The sequence below is a fragment of the Prosopis cineraria genome, unplaced genomic scaffold (genome assembly GCF_029017545.1).
Source record: "Prosopis cineraria cultivar Desert tree isolate PC_DT_omini unplaced genomic scaffold, ASM2901754v1 PC10, whole genome shotgun sequence".
Taxonomy (NCBI): domain Eukaryota; kingdom Viridiplantae; phylum Streptophyta; class Magnoliopsida; order Fabales; family Fabaceae; genus Prosopis; species Prosopis cineraria.
Window position 1 is genome coordinate 35,487,176 of NW_026555341.1, and position 17,329 is coordinate 35,504,504.

Here is a 17,329-nt window from a genome sequence, read left to right on the forward strand (position 1 = left end):
AGAGCAGTGACCTGTAAGTGTACAAGCAAAGGGGTGAACACTAGAAGAGCTCACAAGCACTCATCAAACTCAACCAATTAACTCAAATCAATTGAATCTTAGTGTGTCAATCTTCACCCTACGCAACCTTTATCTCCGATCTCGGGTATCTAGATTATTACTTTACTTCTCACTCCGTTCATCAAAACGCCTACACTATACACATTCCCTAGGAATGAATGGTTATTTCTTGTGACTTGCTTCACACGTTCATACTCTTGAAAAGCTTAGGCACTACAAGAAAATTGCAGTAAAAAGGACTTTGAGAACCCATAATTGCTAATTTATACAAATTGTAGATAGAAAGAAAAAGACAATGATTGGCTATAGAAAATGTGCCAGACCTCAATGCTCGGTCAGGGCTGGTGCTGTATTATATATAGTACGAGAAACGGTTACAAAGGGATTCAAGGATGGTGACGTGTGGCATGAGAAATATCTCCTATACAATGGTAATGGCCACGTGTACACCTAAAGAATATTCTGGAAAGATACAGATAATTACAGTAATTAAGAAATTAGTCTCATGCTTTAACATCTCCCCTCAAACGAGAGGGTGTTATTGACAAACCGAGTTTGTTACGAAAACCAGTGAATGAGCTAGGAGCAAGAGCCTTGGTGAAGCAATCTGCTATCTGACAAGAGGAGGGCACATACCGAATATCTAATTGACCTTCTAATACTTGATCTCTAACGAAATGGGTGTCTATCTCGATATGCTTACTTCGAGAATGCTGAACAGGATTTGAAGCAAGGGCTTTAGCACTTATATTATCACACCAGATGATAGGTGGAGCCTTCAAAAACAATCCAAGCTCAGTCAACAAAGAACATAACCATCTAATCTCTGCAGCTCCATCAGCCAAGGCTCGATATTCAGATTCAGTGCTTGAACGGGATACTACTCGTTGTTTCTTCGAGGCCCAAGATATAAGAGTGCTACCAAGATACACACAGAAACCTCCAATAGATCTTCGGTCATCTGAATCAGTTGCCCAGTCTGCATCTGTAAAAGCTGTAAGTTGTAGCTGAGAGAAAGGTTTGATATGCAGACTAAGACGATAAGTACCCTTAAGATACTGTAAGATGCGTTTCACTGCTTGAAAGTGAAGTGTGGTTGGAGCAGAGAGATACTGACTAAGTTTATTTACAGAGTAAGCTATATCTGGTCTGGTTATAGTGAGATACTGAAGAGCTCCAATGACTTGTCTATACTCAGTCGGGTTTTTAATCAAATCTCCATCAGAAGCAGAAATTTTACGCCCTGTGACCATAGGTGTGTGTACAGGGGCACAATCAAGCAAATTAAATCTTTTCAAGATGTCCAGGATATACTTGCTCTGACTTAGAAACAAACCAGACTCATCTCTGAAAACTTCTATTCCAAGGAAAAAATGAAGAGACCCCAAATCTTTCAGTGCAAACAAAGAATTTAACCTTTGTATAAAGTTGTTCAGATACACAGAATTATTGCCGGTAATCACAATGTCATCAACATAGATGAGTAAAAATACAATTAGATTAGATGTTTTAAACATGAACAATGAGGTATCACTCTTGGAATTCTTGAAACCCTACTTCAATAAGGTCAATCTAAGTCTGTCAAACCAAGCTCGAGGAGCCTGCCGTAGGCCGTAAATAGCCTTCACTAATTTACAGACATGATTAGGAAATTTTGGATCTACAAATCCATCGGGTTGTCTCATATAAACATGTTCTTGCAAATACCCATTTAAAAAGGCATTGTTTATATCTAATTGTCTGACATCCCATTTGAAAGTCACGGCAATAGTGAGCACTAACCTTACTGTGGCAGCTTTGACAACTGGGCTGAATGTTTCATTGAAATCGATTCCAGGAGCTTGCTGAAAACCTTTTGCGACTAACCTTGCTTTATACCTTTGAAGAGAGCCATCAGAATTGAATTTCCTTTTAAATACCCACTTACAGTCGATGACCTTGTGAGATTTGTCATACGGCACCAATCTCCAAGTGTGATTGCGTTGGAGTGCTTGGAATTCATCGATCATTGCCTTCCGCCATTGAGAAGATCTGAATGCTTCTTGAACATTTACTGGCTCAGCGTCTCGATGAAGTGATTGTGTATCTTCAGACTCGAGTAAACCAGCAAACGGGTACCGAGGCTTGTAAATGCCACTCTTCGCCCTAGTGATCATCGGGTGGACGTTAGTAGGCTCATTATTGGGCTCAACATCGGTTAGCAACTGTGGTCCACTTGAGATATCATTTGGTGAGTCCACTCGGCTAGGAGAGTTTGAACTGGGCTCAAGAATTGTATGCAAATGCTCAACAGCCGGTGAACCTGTCGGAGGGTCTTCAACACAATGCTCATCGGTCAGAGTTTTAGTGATCTGTGAGGAAGATACATCCTGTATTTTTTCAGGAGAAGAAATAATAATTGGCAATATATAATCATTTTGTTCAGAAGTTGCTTTACGATTTAGAAAACCAGTCACAAATGGAAACACAGATGAATCAAAAATAACATGTCTGGAGACATATATTTTTCCAGTAGAACTCAAGCACTTATAACCTTTCTGTTGAGAGGCATAACCCAAAAACACACATTTTTGGCTATGATACTGGAACTTGTGAGCATTATACGGTTTCAAACACGGGTAACATGCACAGCCAAAAGGTTTGAGCGACTTGTAATCCGGCTCTGTTTTGAGAAGCTGAAACAGAGGCGTTGAATTATCTAGGACAACCGTGGGTAAGCGATTAATGAGATATACAGCTGATTGAAAAGCTTCAGTCCAATAATGAAGAGGCATACAAGCTTGTGCAAGTAGAGTTAATCCCATTTCTACAATGTGTCTATGCTTGCGTTCCGCGCGCCCATTTTGTGAGGAAGTATAAGGACAAGTATACCTCATAGCAATACCACACGACTGTGCAATTGGTATAAATGGTTTAAATTCAGTTCCACCATCACATTGGATGGCCTTAATCTTGGTTGTGAATTGATTCTCAACTTGTGCTCTGAAAAGATTAAAAGCATTAATTGATTCCCCTTTGTGTTTTAGTGGATATAACCAAGTGTATCTACTGAAATCATCAACAAAATGAATGTAATAGCGGTGGCCTTGTGTTGACTGAATAGGTGATGGTCCCCATAAATCTGTATGAATAAGATCAAGAGGTGCAGATGCACGAGAAGTTGAAATAGAGAATGGAAGAAACTTGGATTTACCACACTGACACGCTTCACAAACATGCTTCTCATCAATTGGAATCTTAACATTACAGTGATTCAAAACTTGTTTTAAAACTCTAACACTTGGATGTCCTAATTTGTAATGCCATTCTAAAAACGCAGAAAAATTAGCTACAGGAACCGGAAGAGATTTATAGAACCCAACTCGAGTTTCAGGTTGATCATCACTATCCTTTGGTATTGGATACAATCCTTCTTGTGGCTTCCCGTGCATCAGAAGTTGACCTGTCTGTTTGTCCTTCACATAACAACCATCACTATTAAATGTAACTTCAACTTGATTATCCTCAACAAATCTAAAAATGCTTACAAGATTCTTAGTAGCACTTGGTACTACTAAAACATTGTTAAGCTTCATGTTAGCCGTAGAACTAGAAATAGAAGCAGAGCCGATAGCGTTTATCTTAGTACGCTCACCAGTACACGTAAAAAGATGAGTGTGAGGCTTACCAGGAGGAGAAGTAACAGTGGTCAGATTCTCATTGGTTGGTGTAACATGATAATTTGCTCCGCTATCAAAATACCAAGCTGGGTCAGTTACAGTGCTAGAGGTAGCATAATGAGTCTGAGGAGAATAAGACTCATATGTTGGTGGCTGGAAGTTTCGATCGAAACGATGAAAGCAGTTTGCCACTACATGTCCTGGGCGTCGACATAGATGGCAATAAGGTCGATTGTTATTGCGATAGTCTCGACCACGTGAACGTCCTCTGCCTCGATAAGCGCACCCATTTCCACGTTGATCTTCCCGATGAGCAATATTTGCAGTAGGTTGAATGGTCAGATTAGAAAAATGTTGCAGCTGTTCCAGACGAGATTCAAATGCCAACAAAGCCGCTTGGGCATCAATCCAAGACAGATTAGGCTGGTCTATCAGTTTAACGACAATGGCATTGTACTCGCCATCCAGACCATTTAGAGTGTGAGTAATTAAATCATCAGGATCAACTGGTGAGCCCGCAAGAGCTAACTGATCAGCAATATTTTTCATTTTACTTAAATATTCCTCCATCTTCATGCCATTCTTCCTAGTCCGATGAAGCTCTGCTTTGAATACCATCACTCGAGCTCTAGTTGACGCACCTGAAAGTGAGCGAGCACCTTCCCAAAGGGCACGAGCAGACTGACAGTGGAGAAGTTGAGAACCAACTTCAATGGTCATCGTATTTCGGATCCATCCAACAAGAAGACGGTCTACAGCGTGCCATTCTTCAAACTCCGGATTAGGCTTCATTCCTGCACCATCAGGGATGAGACGAGACGGAATAACGTCGCGGCCATTAATATGGCCTTCGAGTTTGTTGCCTTCAATCAGAGGCAGTACCACAGATTCCCATATAAGATAGTTTCCTCTGTCCAACTTGACTGAGGTAGCAGTTTGGTTAAAAGAGCTAAACAGGGGATTAATCTTTGAGCCAGTATGAACGGTGATAGAGGTCGGCGAAGACGTATTGTCTGAGGAAGCAGAAGAAGAGAAAGAAGACGCAGCCATGGAAGCTGAAAAAGAAGCAAGAAACGCAAAACGAGCGAGTGTTGCTCTGATACCAAGAAAGAAAAAGACAATGATTGGCTATAGAAAATGTGCCAGACCTCAATGCTCGGTCAGGGCTGGTGCTGTATTATATATAGTACGAGAAACGGTTACAAAGGGATTCAAGGATGGTGACGTGTGGCATGAGAAATATCTCCTATACAATGGTAATGGCCACGTGTACACCTAAAGAATATTCTGGAAAGATACAGATAATTACAGTAATTAAGAAATTAGTCTCATGCTTTAACATAGATAAATTCTTCTCTAGCACGCTTGGTACTTGCAAGGGTATGATGCTCCAAAAATCTAGCCAACAACCTTTTTAAAGATTTAGTATTTTAAATTGATGTAATATTTTATATTCTTTACTGCAGCAATATTATTTTTTGACCCACTTCATATCCAAAAGATTACTTAACACTTTCACGATCTTGTCTTATGTTCCACACTAAAAGTGCTATATGTGTAAAAAGACTTTCATTTTACTTCAAAAAAAAAAATATGTATAACGACTTTCTTATAATAGACAGTCTATTACAGTTATAACCAATGATTTTACAATCGGACCATTCGACTAGTCAGACCATCAGCTACTCATGATAATAGCTCGGTTTGAGCCATAGAATCGTTTGTGCTATCAAATCCGGTTGGATCGCTTGAAACCGGGCCTTGGACCAAAAACTGTTAAAAAATCACAAACCGAAGCGATTTTTTTATGAATCAGACGAGTCAAAATTTTACCCATTTTTTTCACTTCTAGCCCTAAAAATCCCTTGCTTCAACTTTGGAGCTCAGACAAGAGCATCAAAGACGTGGAGTTCTGCTTTTGCTCTGCCGCACTCACGAAGTCATGATTCCACCCATCATCCGTCGTGCATTCAGCCATCATCCGTTGCGATTCCATCCATTGTCCTCCCTTGCGAGTTTTTTCTTCTTCTTGGGTCCAGAGAATCCACCCGAAAATCTTACAATTTTTGAGGTAGTTGTGCTTTTCCTTATATCGGGTATTACAATGGAAATAGTCTTGTCCTCAATATCAAGTTCACGCCTTTCTTTCTCACGGGATGCTTGGTTAGGTTCAGATGTTAAACTTACAACTTTATATCTGAATAACTTGGCTTGCGGTGATTGGCGTTTTTTGTGAATCATGTAACTTGGCTTTGGTTCTACAGAACTGTTTCTGTAGAATTTTCTACTCCAGCATAATGTAATCCATGGAAAGCTAAATTAATGTGTATGTTAAATCAAATCTGGAAAAGCTATTAATTATATGTAATAGCCATTCCATCCTATGAGTTCTACTCTAGCCAGCCCTCGCAATAATGATTTCAAAGATTCTTCACAAAATGCATAATGCTGTGAGATAAAATAACAAGCATCTTATTTTTTTTAATTTTATTTTTGATATATGTTGTTTGTGAATTAAAGTCTCTAATAATTTAGCTTGTCATATGTTAACTATTTGACTTCTTGTTGTTCATCATTCAATGTTCTGTTGTTTTATGTAGTTTGTTAACTTATAATTAACTTGAAATATTTGGTTTTATTTTGAAGTTATGTAATAATTTTATATTTATTTCTTATACCTATATCATTAAATATATACCTATATATAATATCTTTTTTAATTTAATTATTATGTCATTTGTTTGACTGTTAACCCATCGATTGGACCATGTAAACCATGAATTGGTAGCTTTTTCAGTTTGATGTCTAGTCTGGTTCTGTAAACATTGGTTATAACCACTGTTTTGAAAACCGGACCGGACCGGCCGGTCGGACACCGTCGACCGGTTTAGTTCAAAGGAAAAAATTGTTTTAAGAGTTGAGCTAGTTTGAGCCATTTCGAACTGGCAGTCGGACCGGAAACCGGATCCGGTTTTCAAAAATCAGATTATTCAAAAAAAACTTTTTTTTTATTTTTTATCAAATTTTTTTTAAAAAATGACTAATTTTTTTAATCATTTGATATTATATTGTATCATATGGCTTGTTAAGTCATGATAAACTTAAAATATTTGATTTTTTTAAGTTAAATAGCAATTTCATATGTATTTCTTATATTTAAATTATTATATACATATATAATTTTTTTTAATTTAATTATTACGTCACCAGTTGGACCATTGGTCCAACCGGTTGAACCATGCAAACCGTAAACTGCTGACTTTTTCGGTTTAATGTTCAATCCGGTTCTGAAAACATTGGTTATAACTATAATAATTGCATGGTATTTGACACACAAAATATGTGCTGATTGTCAGTAGGAATATAATACAAGATCGATAAATTAAAATACTATTTTCTTAAAAGAAAAAGAAAAACATATATTCTTTCATAATATTCTTCGAGATATAATTTCTTCACTGCTTCCTCCACCCAAAAAGTAAGTCTCACTTCAACACAAGGCTCGGTCTGCATTTAACTTCCGCGAGCTAGCTAGCTAGACCGGTTCGGTCAACTTGGTATGCATGCACAACTTTTAATGTAGCGCATGGTTATGAAATCACTCTAAACATGACCTATTCAGAGAAAATTTAATATGTAATAAATCACATCCACTTTTAAGATATTTGAATTTGATGAACTCTGTTTTTTTCCCCCTTTGCATACAGTAATCTGACTATGGAGTTACTATTAGGAATCAGCCATTATACAAATTTGGATTAGAGTTCTCACTAGTGGCTTGGTCCTTAAAGATTTTCTCCCAAATTTTAACCCCCAACATTACAGATAAAATATGTTTTAGGGCTAAATCTTGTGCCACTTTGCCAACTCGCCCCTTTTGAATTAATGATTTTTTTATATTTCATAACAAAAACTAATCCGATAATGATTTGATCTATAATTTATAAAATTATAGGATTAGATCCCACTATCAATAGGAGGATCTTGTTATAAGTATATGCTAACATATATTTGCACCCTTCAACTTTTATAATAAAGACTCGATGGAATTTTTTTTTTAATATATGTATAATTTTAAACCAGGTCAGAACCGGGGAAAAAATGAACCATAATATTAATTGTTATAGGGGATGTGTGGGTCCGACTCAAAATTGATGGTGGGGCCTGGCCTTCTCCAAGCGTGTTTAGAAGAATTTTCAACTTTGCCAGTTTACGACGAAGCTTCAAGCATGAGGTCCAAACCAATCAGCTTGTGGTCCTAATCATTTCTGGTCCCATATTCCCAGTATCAATAGAAAATTCAACGTACGGTCCGATATTCAACTTTCAACACAACTTTTCGCATTCCACGTTGGAGTCAACCCATGTTGATCACACCAGCGTGTTGTTCGAGTCTAATGCACTCACTCTCCATTTGTGTGCGTTTGTGTACATATATAGACCTTCACATGCAGATCCAGCAGTTCCAGATTCGAGTAAAAAAACATTCCATTCTTTTCCCTTCATCATCACCTCCGACAAAGCAAAGAGCAAGTTTACTACTGACAGATATTTCTCAAAAACCCTGATTTTTTTTCTCCTGGTATATTTTCCGATCAGATTATTATAATGGGCAATTACATCTCCTGCACTTTCATTTTCGTGCCTCCTTTGATGACGAAGAACATCGCAAAGGCTGCGAGAGTCATCTTCCCCACAGGTGAAGTGAAGCTGTTTAAAGAACCTGTGAGTGTAGCAGAGCTCATGCTTGAGTGTCCCAATCATTTCTTGGCCAATTCTCGTTCTCTGCAAATCGCGCATAGGTTTTCTCCTCTTGCTGCTGATGACGACTTGGAGCTTGGCAACGTCTACGTCTTCTTCCATATGAGAAGAGCCAACACCGTTGTCACCGCTGCTGACATGGCAGTGATCTTTGTAGCCGAGAGCCTGAGGGTTAAGCGGTTGACTGGCGGCGGTGCGGCGAGGGCCTGGGTCCACTGTGGCGGTGAAAATCAGTCGCAGCAAGAACTCGTGGTGGTGGAGAAGACTGTTCCAAGGTTGAGCTTGGACGGAGTTGACTTAGGGTTTCAGTATAGGATGAAGTGTTGTAGGTCAAGGAAGCCAATGTTGGAAACTATAAGGGAAGAACCATTTTGTTCTAGATGAACCAATTGTTTCGCTACAACAGATAGATTTGGTGTAATAATGATAAAGAATTCTAATGAAGTTAGCCAGCTTATAGGTTTGAATTTTTGTTTTCTTATTTGTCAAAAGAAAGAGTAAATTAAATTTAGGGGCTTTAGCATATATAGCCAATATTATGTAGCTAAATAAAACTAATAGCTCACCATTTTCTAAATTAAGAGAATGGCCGATCTACTAATTTTCCTCAGGACCAAAAGACGAAATAACCCTTAAAGACTACAATACCCTAATTGCCTTTCTCAAACGAAAAACTTGGAGACCTGGAGATGGCATTTCGCTTGTACAACACGAAGACCTGGAGGTAGTGCTATGCGTTTGGACTGTGGGCGAAGAAATTGATAGCATGCAACGAAATAGCTGCCGCCGGTGGACAAACGAAGTCAAAGATTTAGCAAGGACACCACACAAATGCTAGGTGAGGCAAACTGAAGCTCTGCATTCATATGGGAAAACACACAAATGCGAGGCAAGGTGAAGCGAGGCAGACTTGCTGTTATAAATTCAGTGCCAAAAATCAAAAATGCTGCCAAGCTAAGGAACAATTACTGCTACAGTTTCAGGGTGAGGAAGTCCGGTAACACTGTGTTATTCAAGCCAAAGTTCAAGCGAGGATTTTGTAGATATTCTGTCAATGGCGCCAAAGAGGAAAAATCATCCTACTTCATCAGGTATTTTCGCAGAATCCTTGATGTGGGGTTGTATATTAGATGCTTAGACCTCTTGATTTCTCTGTTATTCAGAGCTGAAAACACCCTACCCTATATCGAAGTAACGATTGTTCAAATCTTATTTTCCATCATAAGAAATTATGACATTGAGCATCCCCATATCTACAAGATGACATAGTGTTGGTAAGTTATTACTGATATTACTTATCAATGAGATACTATAGTATATTAATGATATACTAATGTTAATTAGAAATACGAAAATGCCATCAATGAGATACTATAGTATATCAATGATATACTAACGTTAATTAAAACACGAAAACGCCATACTCCTTCACCTAAATCAGATCAAACTAGGTTCAAAAAAAATTACAGACGTCTTAGCTGATCATAGAAATCAAATACCCGAAATAAAAAATATGAACAGTGAGAAAATAATATGTTTTGTATTCGAAATTCAAGCAAATTGCATGATCAATGACAACAAAAAATAGATTAGGAATAGATAATTTATTGATTCAATGGATATATTACTTAAATATATGAAGATGATGGAAATTCGATTATGAATGATTCTCTTCAACCTCTGGAAAAATGAATACAAGACAATTTCTATTCGATAATGCAGTTTTCTGTTCAATATGATCACAATGTCTGGGGAGAAGATAAACAAGAGAGGCAAGCATTATACAATAAGATATGTTCTGCGATCCCTGATGAAGATGGTGAAAATAACCGTCTGGATGAAGAAATAAAATCAAATAAAATCAGATAAAAATAACATTAGTTATTAAAAATAACCTAACGGATTTGAGGACAAAGGAGTAAAAACACATTGAATTTATTTTTGAATGGACCATATTTCAAAATATTCAAAAAATTCTTCCATAATTTATGAAAGTTGTATTTTTTGAAGCCATTGAGCAAATTTTCTCTTAAATTTATCTCAATTAAATTTTATTGAAAGCATATAAATTTTTTTATTTAAGTCTGTTTCTTCTATTTAGATTTACACATTGTCATCTAAAACTAAGAAAATATTACATAAAATTTCTCTAAATTTTATTAAATATAGGCAATTTTTTATTTTTAAATAATACACAAATATTCTTTAAAATTAAAAAATAGTCTTTGTGATTCAGGTAAGATTTATAAGATATTTTTCTAGTTGATTCTTTATTTTTTGAAAATTTAATTTGTGAGGGAGCTTTGAAAATAAATGATGAAAATTTGTGAAATTTCAGTAAAACTTTGGAAAAGAGAATATAATTTTGTAATGAATAAATAATAATCTTTCTGATACATATATATATATATATATATCGTATGTAATTTCTCAACATAATTTGGACAATGTCAACGTAATTTACTCAAAAAGTTAATGAAAGCATTGTGAGTTGACTGGTTGACTAGTGTGTTTATCTTTCTTTTTTTTAAAAAAAAAGTATTAATTATGACCTCCCTCGTCAAATTCATGATTGGAGAACACAACCATAACCACATCCCTTAAATAAACGTACATTTAGCCTCTTTTTTAAGATAAGCATTACTCCCTCCCTTCGTTAAAAAATATAAAATATTTTTAATTAAATTTTATGTTTTAATAAAATAGTTACTTATTTTTAACTAATCTTATCTTTTTATATTTATCTTTATTTAATAAAGTGTTTTAGTCTAAAATAAAAATAAAATAATTTATTCAATAAGGCACTTTTAAAAAAAATAATGATTACATATTAAAAAATTAAAAATATCTTATATTTTTTAACGTCCAACTTCTTAAAAAGTATTTTATATTTTTTAATAGAGGAAGTATATTTTTACACTTTTTTTAAGATTGATGGTGAAATTGTATATTGAAAATAAAAAGCTTCTATCAGTACCTTGTTCGGGCTATTATTGAGAAAAAAAATAAAAAGTATTCTAAAGAGAAAGGTACAATACATAATTTAGATTTCATTAATTTAGAAAATGTAACAAATTCAAAAACATTTTATAGATTTTTTCATTCAAAGAAAAATGTCAACCCGTTTCTATTTTATTCTTTAAAATTATTAAACCCACCCTATATTTTTCAAAAGTTCTGGGAGGTCACTGTTTTGAGCATGAAAGAACGGATTCGAATCTAATTACCTGCACAAATAATCTATTTATTCAATAAGTGTTGTATATAGCATGGTAACAACTATCAATTTCATTCGATGATTGTAAGCAATTCTAACATATAATACTCAAAAAGGCATTAATTTTAAAATTTTGAAGGGGACAACATACATGAACTCGTGAACTGTATTTTGATCTTGAGAGTTGTTTTGAAATTTTAGAAAAAATATATTTTCATGATTTTCTAATGTTGACAAAATTCAATGTTTATAATTAAAATATTTATTAAATGAGTGAATTTAAGTTACTTTCTAGATTCAAATCCTGAAAAAAAAAAAGTAACATTATAAATGACGTGGACTGCCATTAAAGAGCTACGTGTTAACGTATTATACCTCAAAACCATTGTTTAATGGTAATTTCCAATTCTTTTTTCCTATGACACATAGTCCATCAAAAGGCATTGGCTTAATGATTAAGATCTACACATACACACTTGTATGTTTGCAGTTTGCACACATATATGCATTTACGAATGCGACGCGCGCATACTGACACATAGAATTTTCGTATTTTATTATATTTCAAAATAAGTCATATTTTTTATGATTTATAGTAAACACCTTTATATATAATATATTGATATTTTTTGTTATTCAAATCATGGTGTTTGGTGATTAATTAATTAAATTATCATGTAGTGTGTTTATTTATTAGTTTCTGTAACGTCTAATATATCAACCGAACAAAAATTGTCCATACTTTTCATTCATGTTATCCTTTTTCCACACAGTAATACTATCGCAAGGATTTCATATATACGATTTTTTTGGCCAAGATTTCATATATACGATGAAACTATAGTTTTCTGGAAATTCAATTCTTTAACTAAAATGTATTCTTATATGAAATTATAGGCTAAAATATTTTACTTAAGACAAATAAGTGCCAGACCACTTTAATTAACTGTTGTTATTAATTTGATGGAATTATATTTTAAAAATATCTTAAAATTCTTAAAATATACTCCCTCCATTCAAAAATATAGGCATGTTTTGAAGAGTTTGATGTTAAAAAATATAAGACATTTTTAATTTTTCAAAATATAATCAATACCTTTTTGTTAAAGTGCCCTTAATGAATAAACTAATTTATATTTATTTTAAGATGAAATAGTCTATCAAATAAGATAAATATAAAAAAAATATAATTAATTTGAGAATAAGAAACTACTTTATTGAAAGATAAGATTTAATTAAATATGTTTTATATTTTTTAATGGATGGAGTAAATTTTTAATGTATGTATGTATGTATGTGTTCTCCCATCTATGTGTCTCTCACTCTTTCGATTTTGTGACTGAATCTCAATCCTTAAATAAAGTAAGCACTGATGCCATGTGTATTGAAGATTAAGAGTACACCTGGGTACCTTTTCTTATTAAATTCCTTAATCAAAGGCATAACAATCATAGGTTCATGTGGGCTCTTTTCATTTCTTTGTTTCATATTATATTTGTTAATCAAGTGATGTGACATCATTAGCTGAGATTTCACTCATAAATTAATACTTCTTTATTGCCACTTTTCCTATTTTTTATTCTAGTGGAAAAATCAAATCGAAATGCAATATCTGAAAAAAGATTTGTGTTTAATTATCTTTGGTTCTATACATTTATACCCCAAAAAAATTTTTGGATCTATGAAAATAAATAAACTACACTGTTAGTTTTAATGGAATATATAATTATCAGAGTTTATTATTCCTTATCACAAGCAATATATTCTTAAGTTTTATTTGAACTATTTTATATGCAGATTGTTGTAATAATACACATTTATATTTAGGTGACTTTTACTCCGATTCTCAAGTGAACAACATTAGTGAAATGAATATATTAAGTGATGAATCATAAAAATCACAAACACAAAATATATATAGGTTATCTCTTGTTATTGAAGTTAGCTAGGCATCGTCAAAACTGATCTGGTACGTTTAAAAATTATAATTTAATTTCAAACTTTGCGATGTTCATGTTCTTCAAATTGATTTGATGTACTTATTAATATCTTTTACATAATTAACAACTTTTCATATTTCAAGGCAAGCGTGTGATTGTATAAATGTATAGACAGGAATCGTTATGAGCAAGAGTCCAGCCATACTGCTCATGGCTTGCTCTCTCTCACCATTCTGTAGCTTAAGCCAAGCTTTTTGCAGGCACAATCTTTTCCACTACCCCAAAATGAGAGCCCAGAAGCTCAGAGATAATGGTAAATATAACAACTGCTAATCTCCAACAAATCAGATCTCCATCAGTACTTGATTTATTTCTGTTTTCTGTCTATATAACTTTCTGATCTTTTTGCAGGTGAGTCTGGAAATATTGTTGATGCAAACATGAGGGTTTTGAGAGAGAGAATGAGGCACGTGAAGAAGAAAGAGATGGCGATGAGTACAAGAGGGTGGAATTATAAGCAAAGTTATGATGATCACCATAATATGCACAAGAGAGAAGCTGTGATATCAGAAATTGCAGAGACGATGGGTTTGGCTTGTGGTGCAATTGGACTTGTGTTTCTCAGTGGTTCTCTTTGCATCTTCCTTGTGTCTTTCCTAATTTCTCATCATGTGTAAAAATTAATAATTTGTAAGTTTAGTACCAAACCTTGTATGTTTGTTTTGTTTGGATTTGAAGGAGAATCATCTTGATATTGTAAATTCTCAGAAGCCTGTGGAGTCTCATTGCTTATAAGGAGGGGGAAAAACAAAAGTAGAATCCTTTGGAGTTTGGGTTGATATATATCCAATGAATTCTCCGTTTTGAAAGGAGGCATATTATCATATTTGATTTCTCTTACATGAAGAAAACTTATTCCATTTGATTAATTTTTTTCATCCGAAAAAAAAGACCTTAAAATTTGCTGAGGGTTAAGAAAATAGATTTAAATTTTTTAAAGTTAAGATTACTGAATTTATGTGAAGTTTTTTTAGTATTTTCTCTCATTTTATTATTTTAATAAAACATAAAAATATTCTCTCTTTCTTAAAAAAATAGAGGATTCTCAACTTCTTGGATTTAAATCCTTAAAAAACATTTCATATAAGGATAATCTAATTGATCTCTCTTTTTTTTTTCATTCAATTTTTTTGGCTTTCTAAGGTATTTTCAGAGCTTACTGCTATACAATTAATCACTCCAAAAATTTGTGTCATTTAAGGAGTTATTCTTTTCAAAGTAATGCTTGCCATACACACCTTTACAAATCAAACTTTAAAATAATATTTAAGAAATCCAAACCACTATGATATGTGTTATACACTTAGTTTTTTCGTTCAAAATTTTAAATGACCAAAAGTATATATGGATGATATTTTGAACTTGGCTATGGCTACTTGCTTTGATTAAGTCAATGTTTGATTTAAATTTAAGTTCTAAAGAACTCAAGCTTTATATTAGGGAGGGGGATGAGCTGGGCTATTTGATATGCATTTCTTTGCTTCAAACTTGTCTCCCGTCTCCATACAATATAAATGTAGATAATTACCATTACCAATATCAATGACATAGGAGGATTCAGTCCTAAGACTAAAGAGATTAGCTTTAAAACTTAAGCCCGTTTGGTTCAATCTCTCTCTCCTTTGGAAAAATGCAATGCAATGTAATGGGATGTAAAGCGATCTTAATATCAGTTTGAAATGGAGAGATGGTAATGGAGTGCAATGAAGATTCATAGGAAGGGATATGAATAAGTATTGCCATCATTTTAGTAATGATGTGTAATAGTCATTACCATGAGCCTATTAAAAAGCTAAATACTTTCATAATGGTAATGCAATATTGATTACCATTGCACATGTCCAATGTCATTGAACCAAATACTATCATAATTCGTTGTGATGGTTCAATGTTTACAATATATATGGGCAAATATTTATAGATTGAATTCGAAGAGATTTCTTAATTTGAGTAAAAGAGATTTTCTAGAAGGTAAAAGTTATTTATTCTTAATGAATCTTTTGTTCTGATATATATATATATATATATATCACATAAATCCTCTTTTTCGCTTTATTTCTCTCCAACTATACGAAAATATATAATCACTTTTAGGACTACAGAGGCTTTTGGGAAATCATTTTGTTTTATTTACTTTTTTTAAAAAAAATTGAGATCTTAGTGTGGAACTGCATAGCTTTAAAATCATTTGAAGATAGAAAAAATAAATTTAATTTCATTCTACACTCAAATCATCATCATAGGAAATGCATGCATGGGTACAGCTCATGGTCTCTAGTATTTTATAGACCATTTAAAAAATATATTTAGAAAAATAAAAAATACCAAAATTTCCATTTACCCAGTATTATGTGCAATATTTTAGTGTGCACTACACGAGATGATCACGTTATTACTTATTTATTTCTTTTTCTCCACAACTTTAATTTGGCTTTTCTACACAGTACAGACCATGTCTCTCTCTCTCTAGTTCGTATAATGGGAGTATGATATTAAGAAAAATTCTTGCGTGGATCAAGAGCACTCCATGCTCTATTCAATCAAATTGCACAATAAGTTAATTAAATAAAATCATATGTACTGTTATTTTTAATGACTTTTTTTTCGTAGTAGAATGCTTATTTAATTTATTGTCTTTATGTGATATAAATGAGTGGTAACATATAAAATTAAATGAATTTGACATGAAATGTTTTTATTAAATACTATTCAAACTTGTTGCTCCTAGTCCATGCAATAATTTCTTACTTAGAATTTTTAATATTTAAATCTTGATGTACAAAGATCATAATTGTAGGAATTGATTTGTGGTAAAGTCATATTTTTCTCTCCGCTCACTATATGCCTAATCGTAGTTTATAACTGGAACAGGGTGACGACTAATTTGAAAGATATTAAAAACTATACCTATTTTTAGAGACTAATTATTAATTGAAGTTGTTATCAATTTTTAACATATTTATTGTAAGGTTTTCAAATACTCATTACTAGCTTTTGTGAAAATTATTACCAATAAATTACTTAAAATAAAACTGAAAACTCTTTTAAAATGCAAAGTAATAACTTTTCTAAATTTCGATTAATTAATAATAAGTTTCAAAAATAACATTAATTAAAAATTAAAGTTTATATATGATTTATCCAAAGCCCTTTAACTTAAAATTTGTAAGAATAGAAAATTAATGTCAAGATCTTATGCAAAAATTGTCCAAACCCATGTCCTAGCCACCATATTGTATATACAGTGAAATAATGGAGAAAACCCAGTAAGTGGAAGAATGTTGATAACTCTCGCAAGTAAAAGTGACATGCACCTATACTCACAATAAGGTGGTAGAGTACAGGTGAGAACCAATCTCATTAGGCCAAAAAAACCATTTAACTTTACATCATTTTCTATTATATTTAATTAATTTTGTTATTATCTGATCAATATTTTGTTGAATGATATGTTTTCATAATACAAAACGAAGAAATAGGGGTTTAATTGTTACTTATACAGATCAAGATTTATAATGATTAAGTGATAAAACCTCCAAAAGCATGAAGAAAAAGAGAAGACTTTGACTTTATAGGTTTAATAACCTTTTATTTATTCTCTTAGAATATATTGTGAAAACTATTGAAAGTAA

The 17,329-nt window shown here is 33.3% G+C and overlaps 2 protein-coding genes across 2 annotated transcripts; both read left to right on the forward strand.

The window, feature by feature from the left end:
- The first annotated feature begins 8,203 nt into the window (after positions 1-8,203).
- LOC129321558 (uncharacterized) lies at positions 8,204-8,906 on the forward strand. Its single transcript, XM_054967358.1, has one exon. It carries the CDS (start codon positions 8,328-8,330, stop codon positions 8,862-8,864), a length of 537 nt encoding a protein of 178 aa, XP_054823333.1. The 5' UTR covers positions 8,204-8,327; the 3' UTR covers positions 8,865-8,906.
- A 4,751-nt stretch (positions 8,907-13,657) lies between these two features.
- LOC129321742 (uncharacterized) lies at positions 13,658-14,455 on the forward strand. The gene is made up of 3 exons (XM_054967636.1): positions 13,658-13,666; positions 13,809-13,950; positions 14,049-14,455. Exons 2-3 carry the CDS (start codon positions 13,821-13,823, stop codon positions 14,312-14,314), a joined length of 396 nt encoding a protein of 131 aa, XP_054823611.1. The 5' UTR covers positions 13,658-13,666; positions 13,809-13,820; the 3' UTR covers positions 14,315-14,455.
- The last annotated feature ends 2,874 nt before the right edge of the window (positions 14,456-17,329 follow it).